The 13,770-nt window shown below is 47.1% G+C and overlaps 1 protein-coding gene and 1 pseudogene across 1 annotated transcript; both read left to right on the forward strand.

Annotated features, from left to right (window-relative positions):
• Positions 1-882: 882 nt before the first annotated feature.
• LOC120413604 (poly(A) polymerase type 3-like) lies at positions 883-3,288 on the forward strand (annotated as a pseudogene).
• Positions 3,289-3,947: 659 nt separating this feature from the next.
• Positions 3,948-8,944, forward strand: LOC120413626 (nuclear pore complex protein Nup154-like). The gene is made up of 5 exons (XM_039574536.2): positions 3,948-4,283; positions 4,376-4,535; positions 4,611-4,687; positions 4,742-8,319; positions 8,388-8,944. The coding sequence occupies exons 1-5, from the start codon at positions 4,182-4,184 to the stop codon at positions 8,641-8,643; spliced, it is 4,173 nt and encodes a 1,390-aa protein (XP_039430470.1). The 5' UTR covers positions 3,948-4,181; the 3' UTR covers positions 8,644-8,944.
• Positions 8,945-13,770: the final 4,826 nt, after the last annotated feature.

A 13,770-nucleotide genomic window follows, 5' to 3' on the forward strand; every position in this document is an offset into this window, starting at 1 on the left:
ACAAAAACATTAACTGGCCCGTAATTCTTGGGATTCCGATCTGGGGGAACCGGAATTTTACTTTTTCCGGCACCTGTCTCACTTTGTACAACACTTACCATTCCAAATCGTCTGACCGCCAGCTTCTAAAAAACACTAAGTCCCGATTTGACAGCGGGTGAAATAATTCCGCAGATTCTTTAAAAATTTTCTAAGTCCAAAAGTTACACCTTTTGCAGTTCGGACCCCTGAACTGGAAAAGATGTAACTTTTACACTTTTTGCAGTTCGCATTTTACACCTTTTTCAGTTCGAGGGTTGAAACTAGTCGGTGGTGTAAAATCGAACTGCAAAAAGTGTAATGCTGATTCTCCGTGTAAGTCCAGTTCGTTACAGGTAAGCTCTTGTAAAATGCTCTTCAAAACTTACCGGATCTAGTTCCGGGCTGTCTGAATGGTAACTATTATGCACCTTGCGGATTATTTTTCTCCTCCGTCGGTTTCGCACCTTCCGGATTGTCCGGAAGAGGCAAAACTTCCTCCTCCAACATATTTTGCAACGCCCGGACAATTCGGATGGTCAAACAAAATTGTTCGGACGTTGCAAAATATGTTGCAGGAAGAAGTTTTCCTCTTTGTTTTGATTCTTCCGGACAATCCGGAAGGTGCAAAACCGACGGAGCAGAAAAGTAACCGTCTGATTTTTACATTCCACATTGGTCAGAAGATGCAAACACGCTTTCTTTCAACAGGATATGCGAACTGACTCCCGGAACACAACGGGGACGGTCGGAACTGGTTCGCGGAACGGACATGGGGGAAGGGGTTATGGTTTATCCTCCCCACTCGGTGGTGTTCAAACGTTGGCACGACTGATGCTGCAACTGTGACTATTCGTGGTATCGATGACCGCTCCCGGTCGGCAGTCGGTCGGCTGCCTTGGCCAACTGAACGATATTAATCCACCTACCGCGGACGATCCGGCTGTGCCGAAGCAGAAGAGCAGAAGGTTTTGGTCAGGATACTTTTAGGCGGTGCTTGGACGTCTCAGGTGAGCAAACCAGCTGCCGGTGGAAATGACTTTGCCGACTATGCGGCGTTTGGATCGGCACATGTGACTACGCCAGTTGCGGCAGCTCCTTAGACGGTGTTCGGCTAAAACTTCCACTCCACTCCTGCGTCGATTGCCTACACCGGCAAGATTCAATCACTGGCGAACTCCATCAAAAGTGGTGCAACTCAACCCAACTACAGCCGATGGAACGTTTGCCAAGTTGGTCACCTACAGTACGGCGGGAGCGACAACAGCTCAAGCACTGGTAAATACAATTAAACAGCCAAGAGTCTACCAGCTCTGTTTGGCATCGTCTCTTCTTCATAGACAACGCCAACGGTCAGCTACACCCCGCTAACGCAATCCTTCCCATCAGTTTGGTGCAGTTTGGTGGAGCTGAAGCCGGAAGACCATACCAAGACGGTGGAGCTGCAGAAGGCGCTCGAGTCGTACAACGAGTTTGAGGACGAGTCCGAGCTGAAGATTCTGGTTGAAGATTCTGTCCAAGCTGGTCAAGCAGCGGGTTCGCTGGAATCGCTGGTCGAAAAGCTCGGCAGGAAGATCTACACGTTCGAGTCGTACCGGCTGGGCGTTCACCACAAGGGGCGGATATTGACGCGTTGTGCGTGGCGCCGCGTAACGGCAGAACTATTTTGGGTCGTTCTTCGAGCTGCTGAAGAAACAGCCCAAGATGACGGAGTGCCGCACCGTCCAAGAGGCGTTTGTGTCGGTCGTCAAGATGATCTTTGACGGCATCGAGAATGATTTGCTGTTTGCGCGGTTGGCGCTGAAGGAGATTCCGGACAACTTTGTCCTGCGCGACGATATGCTGCTGAAGTATCTGGAGTCCAATTCGGTGTGCCGCGTCACGAACGAGATCCTGCGGCTGGTTTGGATCGGCACATGTGACTACGCCAGTTGCGGCAGCTCCTTAGACGGTGTTCGGCTAAAACTTCCACTCCACTCCTGCGTCGATTGCCTACACCGGCAAGATTCAATCACTGGCGAACGAGATCCTGCGGCTGGTGCCCAACATTGACAACTTTCGGCCGCCGCTGCGTTCGATCAAGCTTTGGGCGAAGAGTGAATTGAGCTTTAGTTGGTATCTTTTAGGGTTTTTTTGTGAATTTTGGGTTTTTTCTTCTTTTCAGATCATGGAATCTACTCCAACTCGTTGGGTTACTTTGAAGGTGTGTCGTGGGATATGCTGGTGGCGAGGACGTGCCAGCTCTACCCGAATGTCGTCGCGGCCACGCTGGTGCACAAATTCTTTCTGGTGTTTTCGCGCTGGAAGTGGCCCAGCCGGTGTTGCTGAAGCAGCCGAACACCGTGAATCTGGGCTTTCAAGTGTGGGATCCGCGGGTGAACGTGCAGGACTGGTTCCACCTGATGCCGATCACCACGCCGGCATATCCGCAGCAAAACTCGACTTCAACGTGTCCAGCTCAACGCGGAAGGTCAGGCTGAACGAGTTCAACGCCGACGACCACCTCGAGTGGTGCGGACTGGTCGAGTTCAAGATCTGCTACCTGATCCAGAACCTGGAGCGAATTCTGCACATCTACCTGGTCCACGTCAACCCGAAGTGCTTCGAGCAGCAGGAGCAGAACCAAAAGGACGACGGCGGCGACCATCATCCGTACCAATAATCCGGTTCCCCAGCAAAGAATCTTGGCAGAACCATCAACCGGAAAGCGTCAACGCACGGAGCAGCAACAGCGACGCAGAGGAGATCCTCGTACCGTCGACGCGACGACGACCACGAACCCCGGCATACTTGATGATATCACATCACAAACCGCGGACGAGTCGGCTACCTGCGACTGGACATTTGGATCGGCGCCCGTGCCAAAGCCAGTTGCGGCAGTACCAACGGTGAGTTTCGGTTGAGTTTTTGAACATCCTTCAAAGGGTCCAGTTTAATGTCGGTGATAACGTGCGTCACTTTTGTGTCCTTTCAGCTGACTCGGTGTACCCAAGATCTTCATCAGTTGCTGCAGGAGACGGTCAGGATAAGTTCCGGGGAGGACTTGAAAGCGATTCGGAGGGGAAGGCTTGCCGGGACCACTGGTTCCGTTTTCGGGTTGATCAAAAGAACGGTGGCAACGTCGCCCGAACTGCAATATCCTCATCACGGGGCTCCTGACTGCGTTTGATCGAGTCAGTTTGAGTTTGACGAGTGGACCAGCGCTGAGCTAATGGTCGCCGTCATAGGTTCTACCAACCGATCCCGCCATCTTGCACCTATAGGTCAACTAGATGAGCTGATTTGCATTCCCTTACCGGAAGATACACCGAAGGCCATCTCGAAGAAAAACCTGTGCAAGCGTTTTAAATATATTGAATATGAAATAAATAAATTATAACCAGCATTTCTGGGTTGCTCGAGTACTAAAATGATTTATTTAACTAACCAATCACTTAATTTAGTAGTAACATTCACAAATTTCAAAGTTTTTAAGGTAATTTTCATTAAAACAGCCGAAAATCGCGGTCCAGCAAAACTACTCATTCGGCAGTTCGTGCGCTAAACTCATTTATGAGTTTCAGCATTAAACTCATAAATCAATTCCTCCACGCATGGTCCAAAATGAGTGAATCGAACTTGATTTTGAGTACATCCAGCTGACCGTGCAGAAGTATCCCTCAAAAGGGTACTTTCAATCCTCTAAAAGGATACTTTCTATCCTTTTTTAAAGTTCACCCGGCGTTACCCTTTCAAAAGGGTATGTCAAATTCAGTACATTTTCGACGACGGGTGAACTTGAAAAAAGGATACTTTTTACGTTGAGTGCACATCTGCAGATTTTATTAAGAGCGTGCATGAAAAGGTCAACACAGTTGACCTCATTCATTTTGATGCTTTTGATTCATTCATTTTTGACAGTTCGCAAAACCGAAAACCCGCCGTCCGTTGATTTTTGCAGCTGCTGTCACGCACTAAACAACTCCAAAAAGTTGCAAGTTTGCGGGCAGCGCGTCTACAACTTTGCCGTGAAAAACCAGGAATTTACTGGTGATTAGTGCGCTACAGTGCCGGCGATTCGTCCAGAAAGTGTTCCGGTAGCGGTTTAACTGTTAGGGACCCAAGTGAACTCGGTATCTTCAGGGGATTTTCCAACTTCGTCGCCGACTACTCCGCGCAGAACCATGAGTCTATCGGAATCCAACACGCTGGATTCGCTCGAGTTTGCCGGCACCATGCTGGAGCGGCACGACCTCGCCGATTGCTCCACACCGGGACTGTTGGAGGTGGGTTTTGTTGCGCCTCCTAATTTGCGTTTTCACACACCAAAGTTCGTAAACATAACCTCTTCTGGTTGTTTTTCCTCTTTTCCGCACAGGTAACCGGAATCCGGCAGTCGGGGATGGCCACCGCAAGCGGGCTGAACGACTACGACTACCAGAACCTGTCCAGTTTGTCGCTGGGGCTGAAGAACCTGAACCAGCTGTCCACGGTGAACAAGATCCCGATCCCGCCGGAGATTATGGAGCACTTTAAGCGTTAGTTGGCGGATTGTTTGGATTTGGGGCAGGGGGAAGGTTAAGATTTTGTTAAATTGTTGCTTTTTTTTGCAGATATTAAATGCCACTGTATGATGGGACTGTTTCCGGAGATTGGTCGAGCGTGGTTGACCATCGATTCCGATATCTATGTAAGCCTTTTGTGTTGATTTTTTGAGAGAAAATTTTCAACGGATTCGTTTCAGATTTGGACGTACGAACAGTCTCGGGACGTGGCCTATTTCGACGGACTGTCGCACCTGATTGTGAGCGTAGGTTTGGTGGTCCCCAAGCCGGGTGTCTTCATTGCCGACGTCAAGTATTTGCTGGTGTTGACCACGCCGGTGGAAATCGTAATTCTAGGAGTGACCTTTGGCGATTCGAATGCCTCTCCGAATCGGTCAATTACGAGCACGACCGAGGAGATGCAGCTGTTGAATAAGCCGATCTTTGTACTGAATACGGACAACGTGGCGATCACGTGCATCGAAGGAACCTCGGATGGACGGATTTTCCTGGGAGGTCGCGACGGTTGTTTGTACGAGATTTCCTACCAGGCCGAATCGAACTGGTTTGGGAAGCGCTGCAAGAAGGTCAATCACTCGCAAGGGTTGATGTCGCATTTGGTACCAGGGATTTTCAAGGTGTTTTCCGAGAACGACTCCATCTCGAAGCTCACGATGGACAACTCGCGTCGATTGTTGTACGCCCTGACGGAGAAGGGAGCGATTGAGGCGTGGGACATTGGAACGGACGTCAACTCGGTGAAGCGAATTGCTCGGATTTCTCAGAACGACATCGTGTTCAGCGCCGGAAACATTCTGCGAACCATCGAGCCTTCGGTGTTTAAGCCGGTGACCGCGCTGTGCTCACTTTCTCAGGAGGATTCACCCCAGTTCCATCTGATCGCTATCACCCAAACCGGCGTTCGGTTCTACTTCTCGACGGTGCCCGTTCTGTACGGCATCCAGCAACAGCAGCAGCAGCAACAATTCGCTCCCGGACAGCCTGGACATGCGCCCCACGAACAATCGCAGCGTCCGCAAGGCCTCTACCTGTTGCACGTCCGACTTCCCCCAGGCTACACTCCCAACACGACCGTCGGCAAGCCCAAGCAAGTGCACTCCGCCTTCTACAGCCAGGGTTCCCTCCTGATGGTCTCAACCCCGCAACCCGACCAGGACCTGCTGTGGTCACTCAGCTCGGAGCCGTTCCCGTCACGGCAAAACCTGGTCGAGTCATCCACCGTCATGACCATGGACGGCCAGGTCTGGGCAATTGCCGAAGTCAAACCAAAGGACAAGATCACGGTAGAAACTCCACTTCGCGCAGCGCAGGTTCCCCGCAAGGTCGCTCTCCTCACCAACCAAGGCGTTCACATCGTATCGCTACTGAAGTCCGTTGACATCCTCCAGCAGCTGCTGCTCGCATGCCACGGCCCGCACAACGAGGCTGTCAAAGCGTACTTCCAGGTGCAGTCGGAGCCGCAAGCTTGCGCCACCAGTCTGCTGTTGGCGTGCATCGAAACCCTAAAGGGCACCGAATTGGGCGATTGGGCCGCCCAGGCGTTCATCCTGTACGGCGGAGAACCCTTCTTCGAAGCCTACATGGGCGGTCATTCGGCGGCGGCACGCCCACTCAGCTTCAACTCTCCCTCGGGTGGATTCGTAGAGTCCCAGCCCGGGGGTCCGCGGATGTACATGTCCACGCCGTTCACGGCGTCCCGACCCGGACCATCCATCCAGCAGAACCTGATGCAGCAGTCCCAGTTCCCGCAAAGCCCGGGTCCGTCCGGCTCGCTGAACCACAGCTTCAACAACAACACCCAGTTCCCGGGAGCGATGCAGCAAACGTCGTCGATGGCCGTCGACGGGTCCAACTTCCACTACTCGGCCAAGCACGCGGGACTGTATCTGCACATGTCCCGTCTGTTGCGGTCCATCTGGCGTCGGCGTTGCGTCAACGACAAGCTGCACAGCTCCATCGGCCAGCAGGACTGCGCCCAGGTGCTGGAGGATTTGTACGCGATCAAGCGGTTCCTGGAGTCGATCACGCTGAGCAATCTGGTCGGGTTGGTGGGAAAGAACATGACGAACGCGAGTGGGTTGATGGGACCGGGTGGATATCTGCAGCAGCAGCAGCAACAGCAGATGCAACAGCACCAAGGGATGCAGAGTCCGTACGGCGGTGGGCAGCAGAAGATGTCCGCGGACGAGGCGATGGCGGAGGAGAAAAAGTCGCTGGACGCGTTGATTCGACTGATCAAGCACTCGTGCGAGGTGTTGGCGCTGTGGAAAATTCTGTGCGAGCACCAGTGCCATCTGCTGGTGTCCAAGTTGAGCAAGGAGCAGCAGGATGTGCTGAAGAGCTGCACGTTCCGGGATTTGATCCTGTCGCGGTCGGATATTTGCGGGTTGTTGATTGTGATGCTGATCAACTCGTATCTTCACGATAACGCAAGTGTTGGGTCGATCTCGACGAAGTTGCGCGATGTTTGTCCGAATTTGTACCGGCACGAGGACGCCGTGTCGCACAAAGCGACGGAGATCCTGATGCTGTCCAAAAGTTGCACCGATCCGGACGAGAAGGACGAGCGGTTGCGAACGGCGCTGCAGTTGTGCAAGAGTGCCGCACCGAACTTGCCGCTGACTTCGATCTGTCAACAGTTTACGCAGGCTGGCTTCTACAGTGGAGTCATTGAGCTGTGTTCGATTTGTGCCGCGAAGGGAGATCCAAGTGAGGCAGCGTTGCACTTTTACCGGAACAACGAACCCGTCGAGGACCAGGAAGGATTTGTGGCCTTCCAGAGCAGAATGAACTGCTACAGGGAGATCAAACTGATGCTGGAGCACGTCTTCACGAACGTGTGCAACAGCAAGATATCCAGCATCTACCCGTCGCTGGAAAGTGCCGACCGGGACAAGTTGGCCAACAATCAGCTGATCTCCATCATCAGCTTAGCGCTTCAGTGCCAGGATCAGCTGCTTCACATCGCCGTGTACGAGTGGCTTCTTTCGCACAACCTACTGGGAGAATTGCTCGAAATCAGCGAACCTTCCCTAGGTGACTTCCTCGGCCGGGCCTTCAACCGAACCCCCGAGAACCTCGTGCTGGCCGACCTGCTGTGGAAGTACCACGAACGCAACGGTCAACACGCGCCCGCCTCCAAAATGCTCGACAAACTGGCCAACATCCGGAACGACGCCATGACCCTACAACAACGCATCGAATATCTCGCCCGCGCCGTCATGTGCATGCGCAGCGACACCGTCGGCTACTCCGCCCACAACGGCGTCCTCCTCAAAGACCTGGAAGATAAGCTCGAAGTGGCCCAGATCCAGAAGCAAGTCCTCGACGCCATGTCAATCATCCCGGACAAGAACGCCACCCGGCAGGCCATCAACCAGCTCAACGGAACCCTTTTCAACCTCACCCAACTCTACTCGGACTTTGCCGAACGGTACGAACTGTGGGAGTGCAAGCTGACCATCCTGAACTGCTCCCACCACAACGACCCCCTCCTCATCGAGTCCGTCTGGACGCACATCCTGGACAAGGAGCTCGAGCGACCCGACAGCAACACCGAACGCTGCCGCCGCCTCCTCTCCAAGGTGAAAAGCCTAGCCCTGGAGTACGAAAGCTCCGGCCACTGTTTCCCGCTAGCCTTCATCGTGCGCGAACTAGAACTGCGCTGCTTCCGGCTTAAAATGTTCGAATCCCCCGTCCCGGAAACCCTCATCGAAATGAACCTGGACGTGGACGCACTACTCAACATCTACTCAAGGTAAGATTTCACCACTCCCACGTCAAAAACAAAACAAAAAATCACCCTCACCAAACCTCCGATTCCAGACTCATCTCCATGAACGAGCGCGTCTGGGTCACCGAAGAGGACGAACTGTACCTGGTGAGGTCCACCTCGAAGCTCCTCTCGATCGTCGCCTCCCAGCCCAGTTTGGTCCCGCTCAAGGATCGCCGAAAAGTGGTCGCAAAATCGCAGGACCTCATCTCCGCCTGTCTGAGCATTTTGTACACCAAACCGGACGGCCAGCAGCACGTGGACCAGCTGCGCGAAACGCAATCCAAGCTGAACCGCATCCACTGCTAGCGCCAACAAAAGAACGAACGAAACGAAAGACATCTAACATGATTATACTAAAAGATTCCCCCATTTTTTTTTTGTTTAATACATTGTTTGTGTTTGTTTCTTTTTTACTGCCAATTTTTCAGTAGGTTAATAAGTTGAATGAAGATGAACAGAGTAGAGTAGAAAACTCGCGTAATTGTACATGTTACGGCAGCAGCAGCAAAATAATGATGATGTTCTTTCGCACGTGATTGTGTGTGTGTGCCCGCGCGCGCGTTGTATAAGGACAAATAAACAGGTTTATCCTATTACTAGTTATGTATTCCAAAAGAGGTTTGTTAAGTTTGCTGGATTCCGAAATTCCTATATAAAAAAAAAATCATAAAATTTTAACCGAGGTTGTTAGCATTCCAACACCCAAGCCCTCAAAAAAGTTGGAACGGGAATTTCAACTTGCTTGGATCTTGGCCATAACTCAACCAATCGAGAGGATCATCCGGTTCGCTGGTACTGAGCAGTTCTCTAGGATTTCGGTTATTCGATATTTTTTTTTTTGTATTTTTTAATCCGACTGAAACTTTTTTGGTGCCTTCGGTATGCCCAAAGAAGCCATTTTGCATCATTAGTTTGTCCATATAATTTTCCATACAAATTTGGCAGCTGACCATACAAAAATGATGTATGAAAATTCAAAAATCTGTATCTTCTGAAGGAATTTTTTGATCGATTTGGTGTCTTCGGCGAAGTTGTAGGTATGGATATGGACTACACGGCCGTTCTACGTATAATTGTCCCATGTTCAAAAAAGTGCAACTGAGAAAAAAGCGATTGAAATTTTTCGACCGATTTCGGTGTTTCTACGCATAATTGTCCCGTGGATTCCTATTCGCCCTATGTGTCCCTAATCTCCCCAGTTAGCAAGTTATCATCCTTATTTTTGATTCTCCTGCTACACTACAGGTAAACAAGACATAATGCTTCGTAAAACTAATGATTCCGTGTAAGAAAATACTTGGTGGGACAATTATGTGTAGAAATACAATGATGGGACAAACAGACTTGGTGTTGTTTTTAATGGTGGTGGTTAATTTATTTCAGGCAGCTTTAACATGTTTGTCATTCGCTGCCTGTTGTTTTTAATGAGTTTCCGAACAAAGTACCAGATTTTACGTGTTTTTCTTAAAGTACACATCAGACTAAACTTAAAAATGTCATAAAGTCAAAATCGTCCAAAACTGACATGGGACAATTATGCGTAGAACGGCAGTACACTGGAAAAAAAAATAGTACACGGTAAAAAAAATTGGTTATTTTTTTTTGTTTAACTTTTTATTACGAAAACTCGATTTTTATCTTATTTTTTATTTTATCTTATTTTATTTTTATCACGAAGTTCTCTTCGGCGTCCCGCAAGGTGCCGTCCTTAGTCCCACGCTCTATAACATATTCACGGCGGACTTGGCAATGATCAATGACGTCAGCTACTTCCTTTTTGCCGACGACACGGGATTCCTCGCGTCAGACTCCGACCCAACCATCGTCGTGACCAAGCTGCAAGCCGCCCAAAACGCCATCGAACGCTACCAGAAGAAGAGGAAGATGAAGACAAATGCCGAGAAGTCGCAAGCGATCTTCTTCACACGCAGGCGAAGCCCACGCTACCTTCCCCGCAGGGAGGTTTCAGTGTGGGGTAGCCATGTGCCATGGTCGGAGGACGTCAAGTACCTGGGGGCCGCCCTGGACAAGAAACTGACGTTCGCGAAGCACATCAAGAACGCCACGACCTAGTGCGACAAGATCACCAGGATGCTCTACCCGCTTGTGAAACGGCGTTCCTACTTGGACCGCAACTCGAAACTGCTGCTCTACAAGACGGTGCTCAATCCGGCGATGACGTATACATACCCGACGTGGCACGATTGCGCTGCTTCACATCGGAAGAAATTGCAAGTGAAGCAGAACCGGCTGCTGAAGATGGTGTTAAACCTGGATCCCTTCCACCCGACTGACGACGTCCACAGGTTGGCGAAGATGGAGCTGATTGACGATTGGCTTCTACGAGTGCTTCCAAAGTTTTGGATGGGGTGTGCCACCTCAGCTGACCCTCTGCTGCAGCGGATATCCCCTTGATGTGATATTAGAATAAGAAATACCTCCTTTCCTCTAACTATCCCCTATCTATTAGCAATTTCGAAGGTTATTTTGTAACTTTTTTCCTTCCCCTGCTCAGTTTTTCTCCCGTGTACCAGTAAACTCTAAACACCGTTTGAATTAGTCAGCTGTTGAAAGGTACCCCATATCTCGGCTTAGGATAATTACTGCACTGATGTTTTTGCCAAAAAAATCCAATAAATGAAATGAAATGAAATGAATAATCGAGTTGTTATGTCAAATACAAAAAAAATCAATACTCCATATTTAAAAGAAAAATGATCATAAAATGCAATACGGGTAGCAAATGACGAAACATTTTGCATAGATTTTCACATTACAGTCCAGACTCCGGGACCGTGGTGTAAGCGAGGTTGCCTCTCACCCAGTCGGTCCCGGTGGCATTTTTCGAGACGAGATTTGTCTGATCACGCCTTCCGTCGGATAAGGAAGTAAATGTTGGCCCCGGACTAACCTAAAAAGGTTAGGTCGTTAGCTCAGTCCAGGTGTAGGAGTCGTCTCCCTGGGTCCTGTCCTGGTGGAGTCGCTGGTAGGCAGTTGGACTCACAATCCAAAGGTCGTCAGTTCGAATCCCGGGATGGATGGAAGCTTAGGTGTAAAAAGAGGTTTGCCCCCCCTCGAATAATGAATTTTTATTTCAGAGTCTTATTTTTTATTGTAGAGCATAAGTATGACCCCTATGACTACGCTAAAATGATTTGGACTTTTGAAGTCCAAGATGGCGGTGATGACATATTGAAAAAATGCATTTATTAATTTTATAGGCAATTAACCATTCAAATTTGACTAAAATGGGGTCACAAAACTCGAATTTGATGTTAAAAGCAAGAAAATATAAAATACGATTTTTTAGTTACTGATTCGATTATTCGAAGTCCCATACAAACCTTCGAACAATCGAAACTTCGGATAATCGGGGACCATCCATAAACCACGTGGACAATTTAGGGGGGGGGGGGGAGTTAGTGATTGTCCACGCTCCATACAAAAAAGATTTTTTTTGTATGGATAATTGTCCACGAAGGGGGGGGGGGGGTTGAGATTCCCAAAAAAGTGTCCACGTGGTTTATGGATGGTCCCTCGATGCTTCAGATAATTGAGTCTGGACTGTATTACAACTTTTGGTGTTAAAAAAGGGGACGATATTATTAGTATCAAACATCTAAAATAAATAAAAAATCAAAACTTTAAGAAATTTTCCTTTGTTAGGTATAATACATATCGAAAATAATGAAAATGTGACCATTTAAACAAATATACGATATTTTGTGAAAATTTGAGTATTTAACGTAACAAAATTTAAAATCTATACTTAAATCGCAAATTATAAAAACTTTGTGTTTAAAAAAAATCCTACGTGGCACTACTGCCGTTCTACGCATAATTGTCCCATGTCATTTTTGGACGATTCTGACTTTTTATCATTTTTAAGCTAAATTTTACGTATATTTTCAGAAAAAAAAACATTATATTGAATGTTTGGCCCTTTTAAAATGTTAGTCTTGGTTTAAAAATTTTTAAAGTATTTTTTTCGAAAACATCGGAAAATTTCACGAATGTTTCATATTTTAATATTGAAAATCGGACCATTGGTTGCTGAGATATCGACATTAGAAAGTGGTGGGTTGTTTGTGTGATACTTAGAAAACATCAATTTTCCTGTTTTTAACCCTGTGCATGGCAATATCTCAGCAACTAAGGGTCGTATCAACAAAGCAAAATATAGAAAATTTTCTTAGCTACTCAAAAATATTTTTTTCAAAAGTGGGCAAACATGTGCACTAATTTTATAAAATGAAAAACTGCGACTATTTTCAAAAAAGTCACCTAAAAATGTCTTTAACTTGAAATCGGTGCACTTTATCAAAATTTCACTAAAGTACTTTTTGATTGCAAATTTAATTTTACATCGAAAAATAAAGTTGGAAATTTTTTGCGACCAATTTTTCGATTTTTTGAAAAAAAAAATCAGTATTGATTCAAAAATTTATAACTCGGTAAAAGATTTTTTTGCACAACCTGAAAATTTCTGAAAAGTTGGCATTTGATGTCCTTTAATACATAAAAAAATAAAAATAGTGTTTTTTTGCAAATCAAGTTTTAGTAACAAAAAGTTCAATAAAAAATCACCATTTTTTTACCGTGTATAATTTTTCCAGTGCAGTCCATATCCATTCCTACGACTTTGCCGAAGACACCAAATCGATCAAAAAATTCCTTCAAAAGTTACAGATTTTTGAATTTCCATACATCATTTGTGTACGGACAGCTGCCAAATTTGTATGGAAAATTATATGGACAAACTAATTATGAAAAATGGCTTCTTTGGGCATACCGAAGGCACCAAAAAAGTTTCAGTCGGATTAAAAAATACAAAAAAAATCGAATGACCTGATCTGAGAGAACTGCTCTTTTGGTAACGATTATCCCATTTCTTGCAAAGTTATGGAAATCGTCATTAATCAATGATTGCCAACTCGAGACGTCAATGATTGTACCACAAAATTATATAAATTTTGAAACAAATTTGATTTAGACCAAAAATTCTGTCAGTGGCTTCAAGAAGGCAACAACCGGCACATGCTGACTCATTTTGGCGCAGAAATTAGTTTAATTGAATTCAATACAGAGAATGTTAGGGTGATGATCAATTTTCTTCTGAAATGATCAACGTCTTCAGCTTAAATCATTTTTTTTTAGTTTTTGATTTAGTTTTTTTTAATTTATGAATGTGTGATTTTCGAAGAAAATTAACTACCGCGACCATTACCGCAGGTGGGCTTGTCGTCGGGTGCAAAATTGGTTTGCTTCGATGTTTGCCACCCGCTGTGGAGACACCCTAATTGTTTGGAAAATTGGGCATGTTTTTTTCTGAGTTTGTTTTCGGATTCACATTTGGTAAAAGTGATACAAAAGAAGACATCGTTGAAAAAATAGGTAGTTTTTTATCTTTTCTTTCTTTAAATAAAACTATCC

The sequence above is a fragment of the Culex pipiens genome, chromosome 2 (assembly GCF_016801865.2).
Source record: "Culex pipiens pallens isolate TS chromosome 2, TS_CPP_V2, whole genome shotgun sequence".
Classification (NCBI taxonomy): domain Eukaryota; kingdom Metazoa; phylum Arthropoda; class Insecta; order Diptera; family Culicidae; genus Culex; species Culex pipiens.

Bases quoted from the DNA above. Each gene is read 5' to 3' on its own strand.
- LOC120413626 (XM_039574536.2), top strand. From the start codon at position 4,182: ATGAGTCTATCGGAATCCAACACGCTGGATTCGCTCGAGTTTGCCGGC. The intron at 4,284-4,375 runs GTGGGTTTTGTT...TTTTCCGCACAG, and splicing joins CCACACCGGGACTGTTGGAG to GTAACCGGAATCCGGCAGTC. The intron at 4,536-4,610 runs GTTAGTTGGCGG...TTTTTTTTGCAG, and splicing joins GATTATGGAGCACTTTAAGC to ATATTAAATGCCACTGTATG.